We start from the raw sequence: 26,879 nt of genomic DNA on the forward strand, positions 1-26,879 counted from the left end.
TATTTGTCACCTAGAGTGAACAAATATAAACTTGTAATCCAAAATATGTAAAGTATGCACCATGTGTTATTTTAAATAAGTGAACTAATAAATGATGGTAAAATCTACCACAATGCAGATGTCAGCTGACCTTTAAAATCTCAATAAAATTTGCTCTAACTCCAATTCTTCATTTTGTAGAAAGTTGAAATCCTGCCTCCAAAGATTTCTGCACGTTCCTAGCAGGGTTAAGTTCTCAAGGTCACCTCTGCCTGTCTCTAGTGTCCTGGTTTTGCTGTGTTCTTGTTGGATCCTTTACCTCTTTCCTGCCATCAACCAAATTCTTCAGCCATTCCCCATTTCCATGAAGTAGCTTTAATCTTCTTATCTCCTCTTGGGAATTAAAAAAATGACATATTTCTCATATTCTTAGATAGAGCAATTCAGCTCACTCTTTTTTCTACCTTCTTTTTCTAGATTCATCTAGACAGACACAAATGGATCATATAAACAAAGGCTGTAATCACCATGAGAGGAATTTTAGAGCCAATGGGTGTTTTTTTAACTACTTAAACTAACAATTTTAAAGGCCACTAGACTACTATATTTTAATATGCAATCCTTTCAGAAAATAATGTTCTCATCTAAACCAATGTACTTTAGAGTACCTCCATATTATCACTGTTTCTGTATGCATTTTAACTTTATATTATTGTTTATGTTTTAGAAACTAAACTATAGAAACACAAAAAGGAAGACATTATATAGCTCAGCTCTGTGCCCGAAGAAAGATGGTCAGTTAAACAATTAAAGACAATCAAATGATTACTGATTCTACACAAATCTCCAGGTATGATTACTCTTCTATGTATCATTTACTTTCAGTCATGCCATTTGGAAGTTCTTTTTACAATGAAAGCACCTGTTTTGAGACCTTTGTTGTAACTGGTTTGTGAGGTTTCATGGAAAAAGTATGGTTTTCAAACACCAGAGACACAGAGATCAAATTCCAGCTTTGTCAAATACTTGCTGTGTGAGCCAGAAAAATCATTTCACCTCTTTAAGCCTCATTTCTTGAGGAGCAGTGTGAGGGGAAACCAAGTGCTACTTCAGAATAAAGAGAAGTCAGTTTAGGATGAAGGCTTTGATAATTATTTTGGAGAATGTAGGTGATCCGATCGCTTTCTTCAAACCACTGAGCTCTTTTAAAAGAATTGTAGAATGGTTCATTTCTGTTTGGCTTCCATCTCAGTACAATACTGTAATGGTTTTGTTTTCATCTCTTTCATATGGAGAGTAGTAAAGGCTGGGGCAGAAGTGAAAACAGAGAAGAAAAAGTAACGGCTGTGGCCAGCTGGTTGCTGGGATCTGAAGCAACAAAGAAGATTTCACTCTTAGTGGAATTCCAGCCCACTAGGAAGTTTTAAGTGGAATGTCAAGCTATGAAGCCCGAACCCTCTCCCAGGGGCAACAAACAGACCCTCTCAGGTACCCACTCCCATAACACGACACACGTATTTCTCCCTCAAGCAAACCTTAAGCCCTTGACCCTCACCTAACTGGGATCCCAGCATGCTGAACTCTTCCAGTAGGATCCTCTGGGCTCTTCCCAGCCTAAAAACCTTCCATCGTGAGTGAATCCAAGGATTTTCCCTCTCCAGTTCTCTGCTGAGCACCACCAAAAAACAGAACAGAAATTTGCAAACTGGGATACCATAATTTCGTGGTTTCCAACTTAGTGTGGGCTCTGACACAATTTTTTTAAACATGTCCGTTCCCTCTGTTTTCTCTCAGCAGCTTTTCCCAAGGCCACTCTCCTCAGGCCCTCTACCTGGTCCTGACACGGCACGATCTCCACAGACAACCCTGCCCCTCCCTTGACTCCACGGCAAGGACCTGCCAAGGACCTGCCATGGCAAGGTCCCTGCCCCTCCTCTCTGAGCTTACCTAGGTCCACATCCAGCATTGCCTCCTGCCCTGGAGCTGGAGGCGTCTCTCCTCCTCCTGTCCAAGACTGAACCCCTCCCAAACTCCCTCTGGCCTCTTCGGGACCCTGTGTCTGTGGTCAATATTGTATCCCCCAGACTTATCCCCATTCCTGGTACCTAGGAGCTGCTCTCAGCATTTACCAACCAGAGGACGCCCCTACTCCCTTCACTTCAAATTCACTCTCCCCTTCCCCTTAGCTATAGATGTGCTTAATGCGCTCACATCCTCAAAGAAAGTTCCCTCCTTTGACCCTGGATTTCCTCCTTACTCTCTCTTTTCTCAGCCAAATTTCCTTCTTTTTCTTTCCTTCCATCTTTCCTCCTTTTTTATTCCTAAGGCCAAAATGTTATTTATTAATTTATAATGAAAAATACAGGAACTTCCCTGGTGGTCCAGTGATTAAGACTCTGCGCTCCCAATGCAGGAGGCGCGGATTCAACCCCTGGTCGGGGAACTAAGATCCCACATGCCGTGCAGCGTGGTCAGGAAATTAATTAATTAATTAATTAATTTTTAAAAAAGAAAAAGAAAAATATGGCTGTCACCCGGACTGAAGTATGTGTGTACCTAGAAACAGCACAGTCTTTCCCTGTCGGCCACAACACAATGATCGGAAAGTTGCTGGGTAAACTCAGGTTCAGGGAGCCAAGTTTAGATGAAATCCCAGCTTTGTGCAAAGGTGGCCTATGTACCTGTAGCTGTTACTCCCTCAGTCTCCACCCACACCTTCAACCACTGCATTCTAGCTTCCACCTTCTTCCACTCTCCGGAAACCGCTTTCACTGAAATTACCAAGCAGTTCCTGACTGAAACTGCAGAGGAGATATTTTGGACTTAGATGTCCCCACAGGACACTTGTCACGCACCCTTCTGCCTTGGCTTTGGTTTCTACACCATGCCTCCTCCTCTGGCCTTGCCCATCGCGCCTTCTCAGCTCCTTCCTTAGCTCCCACACCTCTGCACCCTCCTGGCTGTGTTTCCCCACCTTCCGCCCCTTTCCACACCATCTCTGGCCCCTCCGTCTCCTCTTATTCTCCACCGCCTTCTCATCGTACCTGATCTGCTGCGAGAGCCTCCTTGCTTCCATCTGTTCTGAGAAACAGGAGGCAAGGTTCTATCTCTGAGTTTGAGGAGAGTGAGGGCATTACAGCTGGTGAAGGAGAGTGGGTGAGACCCTAGTGGCAGGATGTAGAGAGGGCTTGGCGGCTGAGTGGATACATGTGCCAAGCCCCCTGTCAGCTGGCCTCCTCCCACCGGGCTCAGCTGCCCAGGTACAGGCACAAAGCGGACCATTGGGTTTGCCCAACAGTGTGTGCCTGCCAGAGGGCAAGAGAGTTATTGAAACGGCTGCACCATGAAGCCCAAGCCTGAGCACAGGGAAGGGTAAATGGGCAAGTGGGAAGCAGCCAATGGACCTGAGGCCAAGGGAGGCTGAAGGTGCCACAAACTTCTGTGAAGCCTCTCGTGCCCCTGCACTGATTACTTCCTGCTTCACGCTACTTCTGTACCTTGGAAAGCTGTCTATCATCACACCCACACACACCACACACTTTACTGTAATCATCCATTTAAAAACTGTGAGCCCGGACTTGCCTGCTGGCGCAGTGGTTAAGAATCCACCTGCCAATGCAGGGGACACGGGTTCGAGTCCTGGTCCGGGAAGATCTCACATGCCGCGGAGCAACAAAGCCCATGCGCCACAACTACTGAGCCCGCGTGACACAACTACTGAAGCCCACGTGCCTAGAGCCCGTGCTCCACAACAAGAGAAGCCACCGCAACAAGAAGCCCGCGCACCGTGACGAAGAGTAGCCCCCGCTCGCCGCAACCAGAGAAAGCCCACGTGCAGCAACGAAGACCCAACACAGCCATAAATAAATAAATAAATAAACAAACAAACAAACAAACAAATTTATTTTTTAAAAAAACCAAAAAACTATGAGCCCCGGCGTGGGACCTGTCTTTGTGGCTCCCGCACTAGCCTGGAACAAGACTCAGGGAGGTGAGGAAACTTGCTCAGCATCTCCTGGTTGGTCAAAGTGGAGCAAATTTCACACTTGCATGTGCCCTCAATCTGTGACCTCAGAGCACCACAGTCAGCCTCTGCCATGCCCCCATTAGTTCCTAATATGTTGTATACAATTTTTTTAGATGCAAGTAAAATGATCTTTGCACAGTAAAGTTACAGCCATGGCATTTTAAAAATGTTAATGATGTTTTATACTGTTATAATTGTAAAGTCCCTTTAGTAGGTCTGAATAAATTAAAGTTACTTAAAATGGGGCAATGCAAACTTCATCTAAATTTAATCAAGACGAAAATAAATATATCTTCTAGGGAGTTAAAGAAGCCCTAACAAATGTTCTTTCATTAGTGAAAGACCTGAAAAACTCTTTGATTGTCAGCTCCTAGAGGGCAGGAAGTGTGTTTGCTGAATTATTCTTATTTATCTATGAACCAGCACTGACTTTAATAAAGATGTAGCATTCACCAAGAGAATCAAGAAAACACTAAGTGCCGCTTTTGAGGAAATGCAGTACCATTTGTCTTATTATTGCAGTTTTAAAGCACTAATTTTGTGGTTACCTTCCCATTATCCTGCTGCCATTTGACAGAAATGAAAAGGTAAGTTATTCTGCAAGATGAGCTCAGGATTCATTTTCACTCACAAAAAAAGGATCTTTTTAGTAGTTCACAAACAATATCTGACAATGCAGAGCATACCTTTTAAAGCACAACGGCAGGATATTTAATGCTTATTTTACTTCAGTATTGTGAATTTCAAGTAGAAATGATGTGGCGCATTTGTGAATTGGGCCACGATGTCAAATGCTGGAGGAGCCTGTAAAATCTGACTATCTCTAACATCTTAAATTACATGCTAATGGGCATATCTATACAGCCAAGTTTTCTGAATTCATCTTTGCTTGTCTCCTTTTTAAAACCATGGACAGGTTTCCAGGTATCCTGACCCTAAATTGGACAGAGAGGGGGAGAGGGTATGTATAGAGAGGGAGCAACTGGAAATATCGAGTCCCTAAAGAAACATTCATTTTGTGTTCTGTGGAACAGAAATAAGCTCCTAAAATCCACATCCTATAATCCTTACTACCTTCACCTTAGGCAAAGCTTACAAAATACCAGAAGGATGCCAATGACCCAATCCCCCATCAATTAAACTGGAAATATTTAATTATTTGGTAAAGGATAAGGAATAGCCTCAAACATTTTCATCTGCTCCAAAAAAAATCAGGGTAACACTTCTAAATCAGAGATAGTCAGGGTGAAATATACCTGTCTTTTTTTTTTTTAAGGAGCCCATAGCAACCCCTCCCTATCCATGGTTAGATTCACAATTGATTTATTATAAGCTGAGCCTGAGGAAAGAGGCAGACGACTGAAGGTATTAGAAATGTCACTGGTGATTTCCTCTTCTTTCCAATTAAAGGTATTGTACTGTACACAGGGAAGTGAGTTTTTCATCTCAAGTACACAGTAGGGAGAAACAAACCTGAGAAAATTGTGATTGTTTTCATTAAGTATGGTTAACACAGGCAGCATGTATTAGTGCAAAAGAAGAACAAAGGAAATGTATTTCCTTTCATAGTAGGGGAAAAACAAAGTGATATAGCAGTATGGACTGTAATAAGTTGATACATTTAATACAACGGAAAAGGAAACATACAGACCCATATGGAAAGAGAAGTCAGCTTGATACCAGGTTGATAGATCTAGCCAGGCTAACATAAGTTTCAGTTCTTTCTTAAGGCCTCACTAAAGAAGGTATTAAGTAGTCGTATTTTTAAGACTATGTAAGGGAAACTCCAGCACTTTTTTTAAAAGCTAGTTTTATAGCCCAAAAATAAAAGTAAGTAAGGAATAATTATTACACTAATTATGAGAAATGTATACAAAATTTAGAAAATGCAATGCAAAATTTAGGAGTGCAGTACCTTAGCAATATATGAAAACTAAATGAGTCAAAGGAAGGGATGTAAGTTGGAATAAAATATAAATTATACTGATTTCATAAATCCGTCACTGTTTTGTTATCTAAGTCAAGTACAGATCCGTTCCTTCTAATAGCAAGGATTTATTTGCAGCCAAGTTTAATGTTTCTTCAACAAATCTAACAGGATACAGTCCTGGTGGCTTTTTTCTTAAATATTGAAATACATACTTAAAGAAAAAGGAACAAGTCACCAGATAAATGAGGTCTTTATCTAAATATATCTACATATACTAACATACACACTCATATCTAATGTTTATTTGGTATACAGGACCAGTAATTGTTGGATACACCTCATTTATCCTCTTTCCTAGTCCCAACCTTAACTTCATTCATGAATTATTGAGCACTTAAACCCAGACATGAGCTAGGTTTCTTCAATAAAAATCAGTGAATTGCCAATAATTGAGGCAAGAGGAGCCAAGACTACAGCTGTATCCCTGGTTATTGAGGATAGCAGAAGGAAAAATGGGCAGAGTCCAATGAATTTACTTTAAGTGCAAGGGGGAATTTTGTCAGAGCAGATGTTAAACTAGAGAAGACTATTGAAGGAAGCTTAGAAGTCTTCACAAGTATACTTAAAAGTGATTGTTTCTTCTGAGTACAAACATCTCAAAGTTACTCTTAGTATTTAAGTTGTTTGATTTTTCTATTCCTCTTTGTCCTTGACATAGAAATTCAGCGAGATCCATTTGGGTCACAAAATGAGTATCCTCCAGCTGAGAGAAGATGCAACTTTCTTCCCTAATAGGCAAACCTTTCAAAGGAGGACATTTGAGGACTTTCCAATAATAGGATTGGAAACACAAGGTGATAATGTGATGTCAATAACACATGCCTCACAGGCTCCTTCTGTGCCAGTGAAAAGTCAGCCATGAGGGGTTGGAAGGAGCATGTGGGTGTGAATGAAACAAGACTGGCAATGAGTAGATAACTGCTGAAGCTGGGTTATGGGCACATGGGATTCATTATACTAGTCTCTCTCCTTTTTTCATAATCAAAAGGCTTCAAACAAAACCAAAGACAAAAAAAGTAACTAAAAGAATCAGAACCCCCAAATTATCAGGAAGAATGGGAGAGTAAATAGGAATAAAGGATCGGGATGGCATGAGTAACTACAATTCGCAGATAACAGAAAAACATTATTTTAGCCAATAACTTAAATCCCTTCCCTCAATGCACAGCATGGCTCCTACCTGGATCTATTCCCATTGCTTTACTCATCCAAATGGATTAACTGGGCTTTTACTTCGCCTGCCCTGTCTTTGATAGACTGGCTCCTAGTCAGGCAGCCCAAGGTGAAAGGAAAAGCCAAGGACCTGGATAAACCACAAGGTGTGCAATACCGTCCATGAATATCAAAAACTGACAATCTAAACAATAGAAGGTTTGGTAGAAAAAGAGATGTGATAGGCCACTCATTTCCATCTTGAAATTTTACTCCACTAATCACTCAGAAAGTCACAGAAAGGTCAATTACTTCCCCATACACTGCTCTCTATAGAATGGTGCTCAATAAATGACTGTTAATTAGCTAAAATGGCATCCTTGGCTGAATCGTTCAGATACACACGGCCACCACTACCAAAGCCTGACTTGTCAATTTATGCCACAGTGAAAGTGTTTTGTAATAAATCCAACGTACGAGGCATGTTCTACCTGATATCCAAAGAAGACCATCAGCCACATAGCCAGCGTGACAGGAGAGGGACCGGTCAAAGGACTGGACGAAAGTCCACTTGTTCTTCTTGGGGCAATATCGCTCAACGGTCGGCAGGACCTGGCGCAGTTCATTTCTGCCCCCAGCCGCGTACAGGTACTCATCCATGGCTCCCAGAACGAAATGCTCCCGGCAGTTTTTCATGGGTGCTATCTCTGCCCAGGAATTACTGCGGGGGTCATAGCGACAGGCAGTCCTCACGGCACACGTCCGGCCGCTGGCATGCTCGACTTCCCCTCCTGCTACAAACAGGAAGTCCCCCATGACTGCCACACAATGGTGGCTCCTTCCCACGGGCATGGGAGCCAGCTCACTCCAGTTGGCAATGGCAGCTATGAGGGCATTCTCCTGATCCACGGGATTGAAGTACCGAAGTTCCTTGACTTTACAGACCTCACGCTTCTTCCCACCAATGATGTACAGAGTATCTGACTGGAAGCGCGGTTTGGTCCTGCGAGTCTGCCACACGGGCTGTGCGTAGATGCTCTGGTGGTATTCCAGGGCCTCGTTGACAAGTGCTGTTGCGGTTTCACTTGCCTGGACGAGGGGGTGGGACAGGGCAACTGTATGGAGAGTGTCCACATCCATCAGGCCAAAGCGGATGTACTGCAGGAGCTCATCCATGTACTGGTAATGGCAGCTGTGTTCCAACCACCTCACAGCTAGCTGAAACAGAGGCAGGGAGGTGGAGAGAGCACAAAGGTAAGAAAGCGCCAAGGCAGTGTGGCACAGAGGCCGGCTGCCATGTATCCTTTCAGACTCTTAATAACACTTTTATTTTTTCTTACAAACCATGGAACACTCAAACATTGTTATACCCAGTTGAGGGATTTTTTTTCCCTTTCTGCATCAGCAGAGACACAAAAGAACTCAAAACACTGTTGGAGAGATTAGGAACAATGTTAAGCAACACTGACAAGACTTAAAGGATCACCTGAGGTGAACAACAGTTACTTTTCGAAGAAGGAGAATACGGTTGTGAAACAGCCTGTTCCCTTAGGTTTCATGCATAAGAGGCTTGGTCCGCCCCACCACCAGGATATGTCAACGGTGAGCCATGTCACCAGTTCAAGCAACATATGTCAACCTGTGAGTCAAGGTGCTGTTATCAATACGAGTAATGTGAGAAAACATGTGATCATCTGAGACCACAGGGCGCACTTGAGAGAAAATCAATACGACACTAGTAGCAAGATTTAGAAAGAAAAAGGACTTTGTTCCCCCCTGCAACTTTTGTAGGTATATCAGTCAGGAAGCAAGAGAAGAAAAAGAAAGATTGCAACCTATCAATTTATTTTATTTTTTATCAACTAGTTTTCATCTTGAAAACAGTTGTTGTTTGTATGTGTAAGATACGGGCAATTTGTTAGAGCCATTTTCATAAAAACAGGATACAGAGGAGATTATCTTTGTATTATGGACACAAGAGCAGAATGTAATCCTAACCTTTTTGATTAGGTCTAGATCTCTTTCAAGAAGGAAAGGGGTAAGAACTTTCGGCTACAGACAAATAGAATTTCTTAAAACTAAAGCAGGTGCATTAAGTCATAAGTAACAAAATTGAATAGTAGTTTAGAAAATAATATCAACAAAAAACCAATTCATGTTATGGAGCACCTGAAGTAATTTAATTAATGTGACTTAATATTTAAGTTTGGCAAAGCTTTCCAAACACATCGGCATAGAGAAGTATATCTAATATCTCCAGTCAACATATTTGATAGAATTTATTCTTAGCAGTACCTATATTAAACTAGATCTCCTAAGCAATATAAATGTGGACCTGAAGCAATTAGCATAAAAAAGTAAAGAAAATACTGAATAATTCTGCTGTGTTTTACTTGCTTTCTGACCAGTGGAATTGGGGTTCTGGGCTTCCTTTTTCAGCTGATTCATTGCACTGGGAAAAACGTCTACGGAGAAGACAGAAAGAAATGTAGTGCCCTCAGACCATTACTCCTTGACAAACGTGAGCTTGGTTTTCATCCTTGTGAAAAGGATCACTAAACTCTCTGAAGCATTAGATGATTTCAGGCTTTCAGAGTTTCTGTATCCATTTGACAAATGGCTCTAAAAGGCAAGGCATATTTTGGGCATGTCTTTTTAGTTTTCCAGATGAAGAGAAGGTAGCAAGTGAATTTGCTTCCAATATATACTGACTTGCATCTCTAAATGAATAATGAGTGAAGAGAAATGGAAAAAGAATGTCACTGGTTGCCAGGTAGCCTACGGATGCCACGGAGGCAGACACAATGGAGGGCAGATGAGTGACACTCTGTGGCTGTTTTTCTAGAAACTAGTATTTTTTATTTAAATAAGATACTAACCTGATGAAAAAAAAATTACCTGTGTATGGTAACACAGTAATAATCAAAGATAGTGCAGAAGAAAAATGTCACTCATCAATCACCAAGTCTCTGCCGGAAGTGGAGAGTTGTCCCACAGGCAAGATCCTGGTTTTTCTCCACCCTAATTTTAGAAGTTTCAAGAGATGGGTTCCAATTAGAATTCTACAACTTAATAAATGATTCTCCATTCTTTGCCCACAGAGCTTTCAAAAGTTTTCAGGGATAAAGTCATCCCACTCAAGGTTACTCCTTATGCACAAGGTAAAATTTTCTGAAACTTAATCTTTCATATTGCTCCTAATTGGAGTAATTCCAGATGGTACTGCTTTGTTTTGTAACGAATTTCTTAGCATCCTGATATCCTAATGTTTCTGCATCTTGCATATGGATACTACAGGAAAACAGCATTGGAGAAAGAGCAAATAAACATTCATGTCTCTATAGCCTCTTTTTATAGCACAGTGCTGCCCATTTAATTACTTTTCTCCTTCCTCATAAATCAGTTCTTCCTATGCCCTAATCAATCTTCTAGCCCATCTCTTAACACTCTCTGATTTACTTTTATCTTTCTAGCAAACAGTGTCACTTACTGTATGAAAGATATACAAGCCACAACTAGACTCTGCCTTTAAGAAAATTTCTAAGGAATCAAACTAGCAGTGGAACAGTGACCACTGTGACCTATCTCTGATTCATTTCTGGCTTTCTGTCTACTTATCACCCCTTACGTCGCAATATCATGATGGTTTCCATGTTCAATTTCCCCAAATACTATGTATTACAGAATACTTTGTGAACATACATTTAGTTTGCATTTTCTGGGATAATGTTTATCTTATTTATTGCCAGTATGTCTAACTTCTCACATTTTTCATATAATTTTCACACATTTATTATTTATAAATATTTTCAGACTACACAAGTCATTCATACTTGTTGGGTTTATCTTTTCTCCAGATCAAAGGTAAATATAATTTACAATTCTGCCAACTTTGAACCAATCTCACCTGGATATAGTATTATTTACAGATTTAAATCCAGTGCTTCTCAAATCTAACATGCGCATGAATTACCTGGTGTTTCTGGGCAAAATGCAGATTTTGATTCAATAGGGAGGAGGAGGAGGAGGGTTGCAAGTCTGCATTTCTAACAATCTCCCAGGCGATGCATATGCTGCTAGCCCATGGACCACGTTTTGAGTAGGAAGGTTGTAGACAGATTCCCATTTATGAGACTGTAAATTGCTGCTTTATAAGAGTAAACTAAGTCTGTTGTTTCAAATTTTAAAAGGCTTAAATTAAATGAAGTTTAAGTAGGATGCTTTAGTAAAGATATAGGGCATGTGTAGCTAATACCATAGGTAAGACAGCGTATTTCCTTTGTAGTAAGATATGGGTAAGCTCTCACTATGGGTAAGACAGCATATTTTGAGACCTTGGCTCTATAAATCAACGGCTGATTCTGATAGCATAAAAGTCAGTCATATAAAAACTCTGTGCAGTTTTGCTTTTGCAATAATACATAAACAAAAGTAAAAGTGTTACTGTACTCAGTTTTTACTTTGGTGAAAATATAAAAGAGAAAAATAACTGAAATCATGGATAACTCTTACTTATCCAAATAATGGAAGAAATGTCAAAGAAAATCCAAAGCAATGGGCTACCTCAAAAACACTTCTACACCGTGAACCTCACCAGAGCACTATCCATTGCCATGCTGAATTAAGGGCAAGGTGGTAGAGGCAACCCTGGAGCCCATTTTAAGAGGTTTAGAAACTACAGTAAACAGAAGGCTGATTCATCATCAGGGCATCATGGAACACAAAGACCACAGCTAGCTTTGTAGTGTATTTTGGGGCTTAATGTTTGAAAATGTTTATTCTGGGAACTTTTGGCTTTTAATGATACTACACTTAGAAAGCATAACCCAGGGAAGGCTAAAATCCTATTCTATCTTACTTATTCTGGCACACTGACATCCCCATCACCCTAAACTCTAGAATATTTTAATTGGGTGGGGGGGAATGGAGCATATAGTGAAAGTTTTATCTCAGACTCTTTAGGTGACAAAGCCAGCAACAGTGGAAAAGAATTCAAGGATTCGGTTTGGGGGGGACAGATCAAAGAGTACTTAGGAAACAGGGCAATTAGGCAAGATGTTTCCTAAACCATCTGAAACACAGGGACTGTCATCTCCAAAGACTATAGGAGATCTCCCAAGCACCCTACCTAACCCAATCTAGTACACCTTACCCTGATGGAGAACTGTTCCTTCCTAAAAGGAGCATTGGCTACAGCTTATTCCAACGTCAACTCACCTTATCCTCAGATTCTTGATAAGAACAGTGTCTGGCACGTAGTATGTTAAACATAATTGTTGAATAATGGAAAATCCTTTATAACTATTCTTAGGCTATTTGTCATATTTCTCTTGAACCAACAACATCAGTTCCTTAATATATTTATTTATCTATCTATCACAGTCTTCAATTTCCTATTTTATTATCTCATCTTTGTGGCTTTCCTATAAAGCCCTTATAAGCTCACAAAACTCACCACGGCAGCATGCAGTGTACTGGACTTACTTATATAAGGCACTTGTTTTACTCCCTCCATAACTGGTGCTGGTCACCTCTATTTGACATTCTTGGCAATGCAATGAACATCGTAATCTGTTAATCCCTCAAATATAAAGTATTAGGGCAAGAAGAAACTTTAGAGTACTTTTGGTTCAAGCTTCTCAATTTTACTAGTAGAAATTAAATCCAGACAAGCTATTTGACTTACTACAAGTCATGCAGCTGATTAATGGAAAAGCTGGAACCAGAAATCCAGTTTTTAAGTTATATAATGTGTTCTTCTATTATATCATATCATCATTATTTTTCCATCAATAATTATTTTAAGGTAGAATCCAGGCACTCAAAACCAAATGCACTCAAAACCAAACTTAATGTCCATATTGTCTAAATTAGAAAAATGAAGTCTGTTTTTTAAACATGTATACTTTGCTTCTAGATAGGTGACAATATTTTTCAGTGAGTCTCATTTATGGATTACTTTTGCATAAAAACCATGCATTTAATTGTATGGATTAAAGAGTTTGTAAGTAAAGAATAAGTCTTTAGGGGAAAGGGCATCCTTTGAGTATTGAATTATTGTTTCACTTTTTATGGGAATATGTATTTTAACTCTAGGTCATTCCTTGTTAACTAAACCTGGCTCAAAAATATATGGAAAATAATCCCTTCCTTTTAGTGTTCTCAGTGTATCCCCACTGATTGCTATTCTGTGAATAGAATATATAATATATAATACTAAATATAAAAGTATATAATTTTAAATTATGCAAAATTTTCTCTAATTCAATTAAAATATATAATCTACTCAAATGTATTTCAGAAATATGTCAATTATATGAACGAATGTTACATTCCTAATATTATAAGCCCTCAAGTTATGATCCAAATTCCTTTACTGTTCTCGCTCAAACACACCCAGATAGAAGCTGCTGTTTTAAAATCTACCTCTGCTTATATATGTCCATACATATGTGTACTACCCAACGTGACCACGAAGCAATGCCAAAACAATAAGAAATTTTACACGCACATATTTCCTGGAAAATATATGAATTATGAAGTCATCTCAAATCCAAGAATACACATTAATGCACTCTTCCATAAAACTGCCTTTATATCTTGCAAACATATATTAAAAATGCCCTTTACAAAAGCAGTTCTCATCAGATGAGTGATCAAATGTCTTTAACTAACGCTGACAAAAGATAAAGCTCTTACAACATTGTTGAAAAGCAGTAACTATTTCTTTCTCTTAGTTCACAAGAATTCGTTTTCACTGAAGAAGATATTCTCATCACAGAATTCCTCAGCCAGAGCTGAATAAGCAAGAACTGGTATTTTTGCCCACAGTCTGATTCTGCCCCCTTGGCCCGGGGCAGCTATAATTATTCTCCTATTTTAAAACCTGGTTGCAGACAGCTTTGCTGAAGGGGCAAACTGAGCCCCGCCTTTTGCAGGAGCCCATGCTGTGAAGGCACAAGTGTCTATATCCTTGCCAGTCCTGTCATCCCACTGAGATAAGCCAGGGCACCAGTCTCCCCTCAGTGCCCAAAAGGCAGCACAAATTCCACAGTTCTGCAAATTCAGAAAGGAACAAAGGAAGGGCACAGGAACAAATCAGCAACCACCTGGCATTCCGGAAGATCCTGAAGCTTATGTTAAAGAGCACTTGGGCAGCAAGGAGTGGGGAGCCATAAGAGAATGCTTTAATAGAATGAATGACAATGCACAGACAGAATTTTTCCTTTCCAAACAGAGGATCAAGGATGCTCACCATCTTCTAATCCATGTCCTCAAAGGGAAGTTGCACTGACTATTATATATTGCATTCAAGTACACTATCTCGTATATTATTTTATAATGCTTTAAATTCAAATAAACGTAAACATAAAACTTTAGCAAGATACCCTTTTAATATTATAAAGTTTCTTTAGATGGTAAATGTGGAAAGTTTCCCTCCTGTATGTGAACAGGTGTTGAGACTTGCCATGTTAAACTACTGATACATAGAATCTCATTTCTTTAACGTGAGTCATGTTAAAGCTCTAAATAGTGACATATTAAACCAGAATAATGACTGACATAGAAAGTTCGTATTAATAAAAAGTGCACAAAATTTTATAGCCCCATTCTCTTCTTTGAGACCAAATGAAAGATTTCTGTTCAAAAAGGCAACATTCCTATCTAAAGACACCAGAAACTAGGAACATAAGATCAGGGTATGTTGCTCTACCAGAACAGTGAAAATGGTACCATGGAGGAATATTAAAAATTATAACAGTGCTCACTTGAGTGCTGTAATTAAAACTGTGTCAACATTTTGCTTGTAAAACAGATTTTTCAAGGGAGGTTGTACACTAACCATTATAGCTGACTACAACCTTATATAAGACACATAGGCTATTTTTTTCCTCTAACAAATATATTTCAATAGAATCAAATCTGATGCGGTCCCAGGTTCATATACTGTCAGAAAAAAAGACCTGACAGATTTTAAAAAGAATATTCAGCTTAGTAGATATGATAATAACACATATTCTTTCATTGTTCATTTAAAACTTTATGAAGCTGGAAGACTGACAAATGCTCTTATTTTCACCTTTAGCAAAAAATTTGTGCCTGATAATACTCTGGTTTCTCTTCAGATTGTATAAATCTTTTGCTTTTTACTAAAGATTTCCGTGGAAAAGAACAGTTATGAGGGGTTTTTTTAGGGGTTTAAAAAAAAAAAACATGATGTATACAACTTACCCTCAAATGGCTCAGGAAAAAAAAAGCACACGTGCGCGCACGCTCTCTCTCTCTGTTTAGATATCTATCTATTCTCCTACTGCATATATCTACAGATATTTATAGATAGATAGATATCTAGAGAGTGAGACAGAGACAGAGAACATATGATAAAGCAAACGAAGTAATTTGCTTAAGAAATGAGCAAATCATACGGGTGTTCTTTACTGTTCTTATTCTTGCAACTTTTCTATAAGTTTGAAATTATTTTTAAATAGAAAATTGAAAGAACAAAAAAAGTGCTGATAACCATCTTTAATACATATTTTTTTTCAAAAAAATACATACTGCCAAGCATCAAAAGCAAGAGCCCTTGCAACCAAGGATGTCTCTTTCCCGTAGACAGCGATAAACACATAGCGATAAACACATAGGAACCACAAGGAAACCTGCCCTGAGGCATGCCACATTTAAGTTCCAGGTATTTGTGAGGGCAAATGCAAGTGACCTGAGTTGGTTCAGTCTTATAACACAAGGCGATCTTTTAAAAGGTAAATTGTGTATCAAGATGAAGAGAAAACAAAGATAGGAAAAGAGATGAGGTTAGTATACTGTCATGTCTTTTCCACCTCGAGAATTGGCCACCAATTTGAGCTGATCTTTGAAAAGTCAATACAAAGAACAGCAAGAGTATGTAGCCGACACTGGACCAGTCATTTGGCTTCTCATCTGTAAAACGAGTGAGTTGATGAGAGAGTCTCTTTTATCTCTAGGATGTATGTCACTTACAGATCCACCAAAAAGTAATATTTTAAAGTAGAATCCTCATATACACACTACTATATATAAAATAGATAACCAACAAGGACCTACTGTATAGCATAGGGAACTATACTCAATATTTTGTAATAACGTGTACGGAAAAAGAATCTGAAAAAGAATATATACATATATATATATATGTATGTATAACTGAATCACTTTGCTGTACGCCTGAAACTAACACAACATTGTAAATCAACTATACCTAAAAAAATAATAAAATTTTTAAATTAAAAGTTTGAAAACTTAAAAAAAAAAAACCATAAAGTAGAATCCTCCAACATTCCTACAGGTGGGAGAGACAATAAAAATTAATCACTGTGTCTAGTATCCAAGTCACAGATTTCTATAGCACAAATAGTTTTTATAAATCTCTTTTCAGAAAAACAAAGTGATGGTTTTTTTGTCTGTAATTCTGAACTCAACAGAAATATACACGTGTGTGGCATGTGAAAGTGCATGTGTACACAGGCTCACATAAAAATAAAATAATCTCAGCCAAAGAACACACATTTCAAGTTTGTAAGTGACTGCTTCAAGGTACTATTTATTTAAAATCCCAGAACGTGATTTTATTTAGAAATGAAAATATTTAGTAAACTATTCACATGAAATTTTACCTCAAGACAGTCTTTAAATACACCATCCCCATATCTGGAATATACAAAGCTTTTTATATAGGAAGAATGTCCGACAGGACAAGAAAAACAATCAACGTCACCTATGCCAAAGATGCTGCAGGGAAAATGGAACCTATTCCTGGTCTCCTCACACTTGAGCAAAATACAGGAACAATTAGAAATAGCTTCCTATAATTGCCTCCAATGGTCTCTGAACCAAAAGATAATACTCATTCATCTAATCACTGATAGCATCAGAGTATCATTTGAGGCTAGACTGATGGGTGAGACTTCTAAGTAAGATATTAGTGATGCATATTTATATATGACGACCTTCTGGGTATAAAAGGTAATGTGGTCAGTGAGATATTAAGCTTATATTGTCAGAACAACACTGGAAAATCAGAGAAAACCAATTTGGTCAATAGAAGAAAACCCTGCTGTATCCCACTGGCAACAGGGCGTAGAAGTGACCCTAGCTGGGTCACACCACTTCACGTTATTTTCCAGCTACTGCATGCATTGAGGATGCATTATCAGGGTGAAGTCAACTGAAAGGACAGGGAAATCCTGATGCTTTTTTCTACCACTAATTGGTACATGCCCATAGAGGTGCATATGACACAATGAAAAGGAGACAAGACTTGATGTCAAAAGACCTGTTTCTGCAACTTAACACATTTGAACATTTAGGAAAAACACAAATATACTGAGGCTCAGTTTCATCACCTGTAAAACAAAGATGATGTTGTTTACATCATAGGGTCTACATAGGATTGAATGAGATAACATGTGAAAGTGCTTGGTAAACTATGACATTTAGACAATAAACAGAATTAATATGATGGCAATGCACCACCAAGAGATGGAGCTAATCCTCAACTCACCTATCCTTCTGAATTCATGATAAAGCCAGCACAGACAATTCTTATACAACACAATATTGTGCAATATTGACACAAATTTTGAGAGATCTCTGTGGTTGATAAGGAATTTGCTACACAGTATTAAATACTTCACATGCTATAAACTGATAATAAAAGCATGGCAGATAATCTGTTGCAGATTACAAACTAGCCCTTATGATAAGCCTATTTCCACACCAATGAATTCAGTAATTCTAACCCAGTTATTAAAGGTATGTGGCCTTGTTAAACCCCAGTCAGAGAAACATGAATGAATGAAAAGAGAGACACAGACATAAACCTACTTGTCTCTGCATAACACTCAGTATATATTCACTTTCTTTACTTGGCTTGAGTGTCCCATTAAAAATATTTGAATTCATGTCCATCAGTTCCTTCAAATCTCAACTCAGTTAACTTAGTGGCAAGGAAAAATATATATAAACTAAGCTATCTGGCTTGAGAAAACTAAAATAACGATTGATTGAGTTGATTGCTTTCTTCCTGTTTTGTTGCTCTGGGGTAAATGATATAATCATGAATCTTTTCTTTTAGTTTTTTCATTCAACCACTCCTCAATTTCTTATTGAGTGCCCAATATCTGCCAGGAACTTACTTGGTGAGAAAGAAGATCCTCATTGGTACACATATATACAGTCTTACTTGCCATTCACTTTTAAGCTCTGTTAATACCATAAAGCTCAAGCCTTACTCTTAACCTCAAGTGTCTTAACATATCCCTGTAAAATATACTCAGGGAGTATGAAATTAGGGGAAGAAAAATCCTACAAGTTTGGAAGATTCAGTCTATTGTAGGCAGATTTTCAGACACAAGCAAAAACCATCTTTTTATGTTTCCATTTCCCTCATGGGTGTTTTAAATATTGCTGGTACATTTTTAAACTTTATAGTTTTTTTAAAAAGCTGTTTAATTTGTAAGCATGCCCTGGAGCATCCTGGGGGCATCAAGCCTTTGAATATTTCTTTATAAACTGATTCAATAATAATGAACCAATTACAGGTTCACTGGCACATACACTCCCCACCTGAAATGAAACCTTTAATGACCAAAAGGAGCTCACAGGCTCAAGCAGCTGCCCCAGGTCACAGATACAGAGATAGTCAAATCCCTCAAACAAGTGGTACTGTGATGAATTTAGATGTTCAGGAAGTACCTATGCTGCATTTAAGGGTTAATGTTGGCAGCCTCCAAGTAAAAAGAAAAGAATCCTCAAAGGTCACTTTCAACGTTAATTTAGAGCTACAGAGTACAGTGATTGGAGTGGGGAACCCAGTACCTGAAGCCCATGACTAAACACGGTCAGGGGCCAGACTCTACTATCAAGGGGATGGAGCTGGTGGGCTGCGGTGCCAGGGCCTACACCCTCAGTGAGTTGCAAAGAACACACATAAATGCCATGCCGACCACTGACCTCCTTCACTATGTGAATTTCACCCTGCCTACTGATGCCTGAAAAGAATACTTCACACTGCGTTCTCCAACTTCATTTCATCACCCTATAAATAAGTGGGGAACGCTGAATCCTCTATTCGCACCTTGAAGCACCTTTGAGTATAATATACAAGTGATATTTCTGTCAAAGAAGATACATTCTTTTTAGCACAACGATGACATATTTTTGAGTGGGGGAAGTGGCTTAGAGAGCCAATTTATAATAGTCGTGTACGGAAAATGGGTATGTGGGCAGACAGGCCCAGTGCAGGAGAACCAGTGGCTTGACAATCTCAGAAGACCTGTAAGCAGGGAAGGGGCTGCAATGGGTGAGGGAAGGAGTACTAGAAGGTAGTAGCCGTTCCAAAGGCTGTCCGGTGAGGAGGAGCGTGTCTCAGTCCCAGGGCCAGGCACCCAGAAGGAAATCTGTGGGAATTATGAGAAATCACAGATCCAAGACATCTTCATAAGGTTAGGAGGAACAATGTGTTGGAACCTTGAAGGCGGAGACAGAAGGGTTGAAGAGGAAAGAGAAACTGGGTCCAATGACTGCCAGCCCTGCGAGCAGAGGAAATGCCAGCCCAGGCCGGGAGATGAGGTGTGAGACACTCTGAGGACCCTCTGAAGGGGGACATCACTGCTGAGGGGATGCAGTTTCAGTGAACGGAGTCAGCGTGAGAGCACAGTTCTGGGAATGTGGTGGAGAGCTTATGAGGACATAGGGAAAGTCCTTGGTTTTTGGATATCAGTTTTCCACAACAGGTAAAGGGTTCAACAGGTTGGGAGAAGGCAGAAACCCAGTCAGGCTTGGACAAAAAACAGTTTGAAAGAATGAATTATACTTCAAGAAGAAATTCTTTTCGTAAGTCTCATTAATTTATAAACAGTGAATCTAAAAATAAAATATAGATACCACTGTGACAAGTCACACTATTTTTTAAATACCGAAAAAATCTCTCTTGATTGACTGATACATTTCTCCCCTATTTAACTTTTTACTCCCCATTGCTGGAATAAAAACAAGACATAACTAATCAGTAATTTACTAAGCATCCCTGAGGGTGATTTTATGCATGCTATCCAGAGAGCTAAACAAAAATAATCATTTGCGGTCTAGTGCAGTGGAGAATCTGGTGAGACTACATATATATATGCACAATCCTATTCGCATATCTTTTAAAATATTTTAAACAGCACTGTTGCTTAAATAAGGGCTGCATTAAAACAGTAACTGGATTCAATGACTTAATTCATTTTTTGAGCCTCTTCACGTGAGACTGAATTATCGCTTAATGACTCTCTTTACCATTCAAAAACGAATAGCTTTTTTTTTTAAAGCAAGAAATAAATAGTGTGAAAATAGAACACTTGAAATAAAATTATTATCATTATGATGCTGTCACTTTAACATCTATAGACTTAATTGTTTTACAATTGACATGTGAGAAAAAATGTCCAAGGCTAGGTAGAAATATGCTGCTGAACGTTCACTGGGGGAAAAAAACCTGAAGACAACACAAATGAAAAAGCAGAACAATGATTCTGGCTCTTAGGTGCCTAATCTAGGAGACCACTATGCACAGCTTGGAGACAGAATTAAAGGTTTCCTTTATTTCTTCTTTTCCTTTATTTTTCTTTTTAAAAGGTATGCATAAAAGAAGATTGTAAGGAGCTACACACTGTAAAGACCAGCACTATTAGGTGCCTGCATCTTTTTTACCCTATGCTTCAAAAAGCAACAAGATTAGGCGCTGGGATTATACAAATTGAAATTTGCAACTTTTAATAACCTTCGTACTCCTGCAGACAAATATCTGTCTCCCTGGCTCAACCCCTCCCCCATGCTTCCCAAGAAGGGAAAAGGAGTCAGATGTTGCCCTTGGAAACAAGAATTCATCAAACTATTCTGAGACATGCTGCTGAGAGAAACATAAGGAGAATGGAGCCTTCAGTTCCATATATGCGCCCATTTTGAATTTACTAGCTTTGCTGGTTGGTGTAAGAAACAGGGCAGAACAAGTGCGGGAGCTGCTGCATTAGCAAACTGGCCAGAGTATCCCTGTCGTTTATACTTCCCCACTGCACAACCGGGATGGAAACATTTGCTCTATTGGAAGGCAGTGATAAGGACGGATTTTTAAAGTTTCCATTTTTAAGTGAAAATGAAAGAAAAATGCTCTTCTAGATGTGTTGTGCCTTTGAGCTCCATTTGAAAAAAGAAAAAAAAAAAAAAAAAGGCAGAGAAAGCTGCTGTGAAGGTCACCGAGTGAAAGAACTTCCTCAGGGCACAGAATAAATTAAATCCCAAGGAAAAAATAAAATGTGATTTCCAGAGTGTGAGGCACAAACTCCAAATGACAATGATTGACAGCCAAACTATATCCGTGCAATATCCAAGACCGCACGTTCTCATTTACCTCAGCGTAGCCAGCAAGCGCCCATTAAACATCCGTCTGATGCCCAAATTAACCTTCTTGGCAAACTGAAAGAGGCACAAACTATCATAATCAACCTTTCATTATCACAGCAGCCTCTAGTTAAAGGGTCAGAATAATTGTGCCATCAGAGCCTTGATTGTTTTCAATCAACAGACGGCTGGAGTGACAGCTCGGTGATGGAGGGGTCTGATGAAACCGCACCAGGCCTAATCAGAGCAGATGAAAGGAAGGCATGATTGGTGCAAATGCACAGTCGTGCCTCTCCTTTTCATTTACAATCTGAAATTACTCTTAAATTTGTGGGGCTTTTTTCCCCTCCCTTATGAGTACCACTGAAAGAATGTTTGACTTATTATGAGCTCTGACGGTGCAGAGTTATAAAACACAGGTAGGGTTATCAGCTGAGGCTTCAAGTGGGTCTTCAGCATAATTCTAACCAATTCACTCTTGAAAAGCACAAAATGACTAAAAAGGCTTCCAATGACCTAACCTCTCAGTGCTGTTTGATTAACAGACCCATTTATTCCGCTGGCATTCTAAATGATGAGAAGATAAAACCGAGGGCAGAAATACCCTGTAAATGTGTTCTCTCAACCCCTCTGCTCTGCTTACTTCAGTACTAGTTCCTCTGCCCCAAATCCTTACTGTTCTCGAAGAACACCCCATTAAGACCTCAAAGGAGCTCATCCATCAGAGGGTATGGATCAAATAAGGGTGGTTTTGAGTTAAGAACATGAAGCTATACTGGGAACCACAGGGGCAGGAAAGACTGGAACCCCCCAACCCTATGCTGGTATCAAGAAGAATATTCGGGGAAAAGGAATAAAAATTTCTGTGATAGGCCAGGCTAAATTTGGCATAAAAGGGATTTGGAGAAAATTGAGACAATATACAGCTGCATTCATAGAGCAACAATCCAGACTACAGACATTAATATCTTTAAAAAGTTGATGATGAATGAAATATACACTTGGAGTAGCAAAAATAAGTTCCTAACTTCTATTTTCTTCCTTAATCTTGGGATCGACCAGCCAATAATGAGAGTAATTATGATTCAAGTCAGTATTGCAAAACAAAGGAAAGTTTTTTAGCTGCAAAAATTAATATGCATGCAACCTGTGGTGTGCGTGTGTGTGTGTGTGTGTGTCTACCTGCAAGCGTGTGTATGGTGTGAACCCCACCTGTATATGTGTAAGAGACAGGGGACAGGGTAGTTTTTAACCTCTCTACTCAAAATTGTTACATAAAACTTAGGCCATTTTATTTGCTAGATTGTGAGTTGGAACGATACGATAAGGGTACATAATGAACAAAGTAAAAAGAATTATTAAAAACAGCCTGGAATTTTCCATGCAATATTTAGCAAAATTTGTCCCCTCATAGCTAGACCTCATTTTATGGGTTAATTGCTCACAGCAAAAGTATTGAGAATGCACAAAATTCCCATAGTTCTACTTACATGTAAATATACCTCAAGCAGGATATTACTAAATCTGTCATATGACTTTCTGTAGCATTTCAAAGTTTTCATTTTGACTGTTTTTATATGAGACAATTCTCAAAGGAAGATATCTGGCACATGGTTAAAACACAAGTATTTTCCAAATCCATCCTTGTTCTCCCACCAATTCCTTAAGCACCCCATCCTTCAGTAGTCACCTTACTTCTCATGTGCACACAGGCGCCTCCAGCAAGCTTTATCAATGACCGGGCTCTGTCATCTCCTGAGGGCTTCGTTCTTCTCCCAGAGTGGCACTGGCTTTTAAGGCACAACTTCCTTCTGCCCGGAAGGTAGTTTGTATATTGGTCAAATAGGAGTGGCTTTGGGATACTGACAGCACATGGGATTTAAAAGATTTCCTAGCTGGTTCACAGAACAGGAGGATGAAAAGCAGGCCGACCTGGGTCAGTACCTGTTCTAACCTCTCGAATCCAAGAGGTGTGGAATTCATCATTCGAAAGCACTACACAGCCCCTCTACATGGCCTAAGTCGTACAAGACATGAAAAGAGCAGAAAGATTCTTCAGGGGACCTGGTAACCTGACAAATCAACCCCTTTGTTTACTTTATTATTTACTCTTTCTATTGGGCTTCACTCCAGAGTATACAGTCCCAGCAGTGGGCAGAATAAGAAATACAGAGTGAAGTAAGTCAGAAAGAGAAAAAGAAATACAGTATGCTAACACATATATATGGAATCTAAGGGAAAAAAAAAAAAAAGGTCATGAAGAACCTAGTGGCAAGACGGGAATAAAGACACAGACCTACTAGAGAATGGACTTGAGGATATGGGGAGGGGGAGGGGTGAGATGTGACAGGGTGAGAGAGTGTCATGGACATATATACACTACCAAATGTAAAATAGATAGCTAGTGGGAAGCAGCCGCATAGCACAGGGAGATCAGCTCGGTGCTTTGTGACCACCTAGAGGGGTGGGATAGGGAGGGTGGGAGGGAGGGAGATGCAAGAGGGAAGAGATATGGGAACATATGTATATGTATAACTGATTCACTTTGTTATAAAGCAGAAAGTAACACACCATTGTAAAGCAATTATACTTCAATAAAGATGTTTAAATAAAAAAAAAAAGAAATCACTTACAGCCCTCGGCAGGTTCAATGTCATTCTCACAGCCGAACAGAGGGACGCCTAAAGTCTATCTGTCTCTTAACTAAGCGTTGTCCTTTCTGGATGGAGAAGTCTAGTTTTACTTTCAGCTGTGAGTAATTTTCCATTGTGATTGGCTGACCTAGAGTCAATTTAGTATAATTTATGCCAAATTACATTGTAATTCACCTAGAATTACAAATTAAAAGCTATATTAAGAGCAAATGAATTAATCAAATTAATGATATTATGCTCACTTGTTTTAAAGTGTTAATAAGACAGGTCCTCCTAAAACGTTTAAACTTCAGCACACCATCCATCACTACTTCAATTACCTGATTTCCTTGTGTGGCCAGAGGAGGTGGCATGTGGGCATTTCTCATCAACAAGAACACACACAAAGAAGATAAGTGCATTCAGCTGGCCCGGCTCTTTTTAGCTTCTGTTCTTGAAGCATAAGTAATATCTGTGCCACTTACTGGAACTGACTTGAAATACTTCCTATCGGGACTTCCCTGGTGGTCCAGTGGTTCACCTGCCAATGCAGGGGACACAGTTTCGAGCCCTGGTCTGGGAAGATCTCACATGCCGCAGAGCAACTAAGCCTGTGCGCCACAACTACTGAGCCTGTGCTCTAGAGCCCGTGAGTCACAACTACTGAGCCCGCATGCCACAACTACTGAAGCCCGCACTCCTAGAGCCCATGCTCCACAACAAGTGAAGCCACCGCAGTGAGAAGCCTGCACACCGCAACTAGAGAAAGCCCAGGCACAGCAACGAAGACCCAACACAGCCAAAAATAAAGAAATAAATAATAAAAATAAATTAATTATAAAAGAAAATTTTTTAAAATACTTCCTATAGACAAAGGGGAACAATGCAAAAACCTGTGCTATTTATCTTTAGAACCCCTCAAATATTTTTTTTCCTAAGAGAATTTTTCTTCCTGGTTATGTTTTGTCTACCAGAATATTGAAATCTGTTTTCATCCCCATTACTATCTTAGAATGGCCACCTTTCCCCTCCAGGTGTGTTGAGTTGAGAGATGTTCTTCCTTGTTTTCACTTGTAGCAGAAGTCCTGGAGGCAGGAGTGGGAGAAGCAGGGTGTAAGGATGTCAGTATTCAACAATAAATGCCAAGGCTTCCCCAGACATCTCTTTGGAATACAAACAAGTCTAGAGCCTCCAGGTCACTCCATGGCTAAGTTTTAGATCCTCTCCTCTAGAATGCCCAGAACAGGTGATCTCCATGGTCTGACATGACCAACTGGCATGAACACCGTGGCAAGCACTCAACTGGCTTGATAAGGATTCCTATAGAAATAGTTTGGCGATGCAGGACATGGGGCACAGGCTCACTTCTATTGGAAAGAGACTAACGTTTATCAATACTAATGAATTAATATTTTTCTCCCTTTCTCTTAAACCCCATATCTAGGCCATCACCCAGCTGTCAATTTCTGCTGCATAAATTTCTCAATTTCAATATTCAGGTATAAAATGAAGATATTCATGATTAATCATTTCCATTTGTTCCATCCACACTCTAACAACAGTCTGTAGGGCTGCAGCAGAAATAACCACGCTCTAGGTTCTTCTTCACACTGATTTAAATCTCTTGATCAGATTTTTAAGTGATCCTCCCTTATGGGCCTTCTCTTCCTGCTTTACACTTTATCACTTTATACCCTGAAGGAATGAAAGGCGGTTCCCTACCTCTGCCAGAATTCGCCATTCACTCCTTCTCAACAAACCATCTAGAGCCTCAATTTTCCAGGCTCTGATAAAGAAAGACCCTCAGCAACACTTTCTTGTATGACTTTTATTAGAGTCATTTTTGCAACTTCCCAGAGCGGCACAACAGGTGAAAGTGAAAATTGGTAATTTATTAGGAAACGTATACTGCTGGCTCACTCATTATAGAGTAATATGACCACTTTGACTTTTGAGAAGATGTATCAGGTACTTTGAGTTTCTGTTTTCTTAGAGATTTGGAGTATTTGAAGAGAATACAGTGAGACCCACATTGAAACCGTACTGTGAAGGGAGTCAACCATTTATCCTCTGTGAGTTTCCATTTCCTCACTTGTTAAAATCTGGGTAATACTTGCCTTATCAACCTTAACGAGGCTGATGAGAGACTTGAATGAGATTATGTGTGCAAAAATGCTTAAAAAGTATAAAGCTCTCTAAGGATTGTAAAAATTATCATTGCTGCTATTATTATTGACGAACTTCTGTGCCTAGCCTCGAGGTTTCAACCTCATATTTAGCATATAGTTGGGTTTTATTTTTAAATCCCTGACAACCCAGGTAGCAGCAATATTACTGCCAGCTACCAATGCATAAGTAATATTTTCCAGTCATCTTTTTCCTTATCACAGTAGCAACAACAAAAATATCAGTCTGGAAACAACATGAATCACAATGAAAATTAGAAGCAGAGAACATAAATATGTTATATCTCATAAATCACCTTGTTGTTCTGTTGTGCTCATTTAATAAAAAAAAAAAAAAAGGAAGGAAAAAGAACTATTAACTCATGGGAACAGCAGCACATAAATACAAGTCAGGTCTCCTGTAATTTCTGATAATCACTGCCCCTCACAGCTACCTGACAACACACAGCTCTAGCGCTGAGGACCAGCTGGAGGAAAGTCCCTCTGAAATAAAT

The 26,879-nt window shown here is 39.4% G+C and overlaps 1 protein-coding gene and 1 pseudogene across 1 annotated transcript in view; one reads left to right on the top strand and one right to left on the bottom strand.

Annotated features, from left to right (window-relative positions):
* KLHL32 (kelch like family member 32) overlaps nucleotides 1-26,879 on the bottom strand; it is a 237,904-nt gene that overhangs the window by 52,466 nt on the left and 158,559 nt on the right. The window contains exon 7 of the mRNA XM_061207178.1: nucleotides 7,640-8,366. Within this exon, the coding sequence (XP_061063161.1) occupies nucleotides 7,640-8,366 (727 nt within the window). The remainder of the gene's footprint in view (nucleotides 1-7,639; nucleotides 8,367-26,879) is intronic.
* Nucleotides 15,255-15,362, top strand: LOC133102691 (U5 spliceosomal RNA; annotated as a pseudogene).

The sequence above is a fragment of the Eubalaena glacialis genome, chromosome 12 (assembly GCF_028564815.1).
Source record: "Eubalaena glacialis isolate mEubGla1 chromosome 12, mEubGla1.1.hap2.+ XY, whole genome shotgun sequence".
Classification (NCBI taxonomy): Eukaryota; Metazoa; Chordata; class Mammalia; order Artiodactyla; family Balaenidae; genus Eubalaena; species Eubalaena glacialis.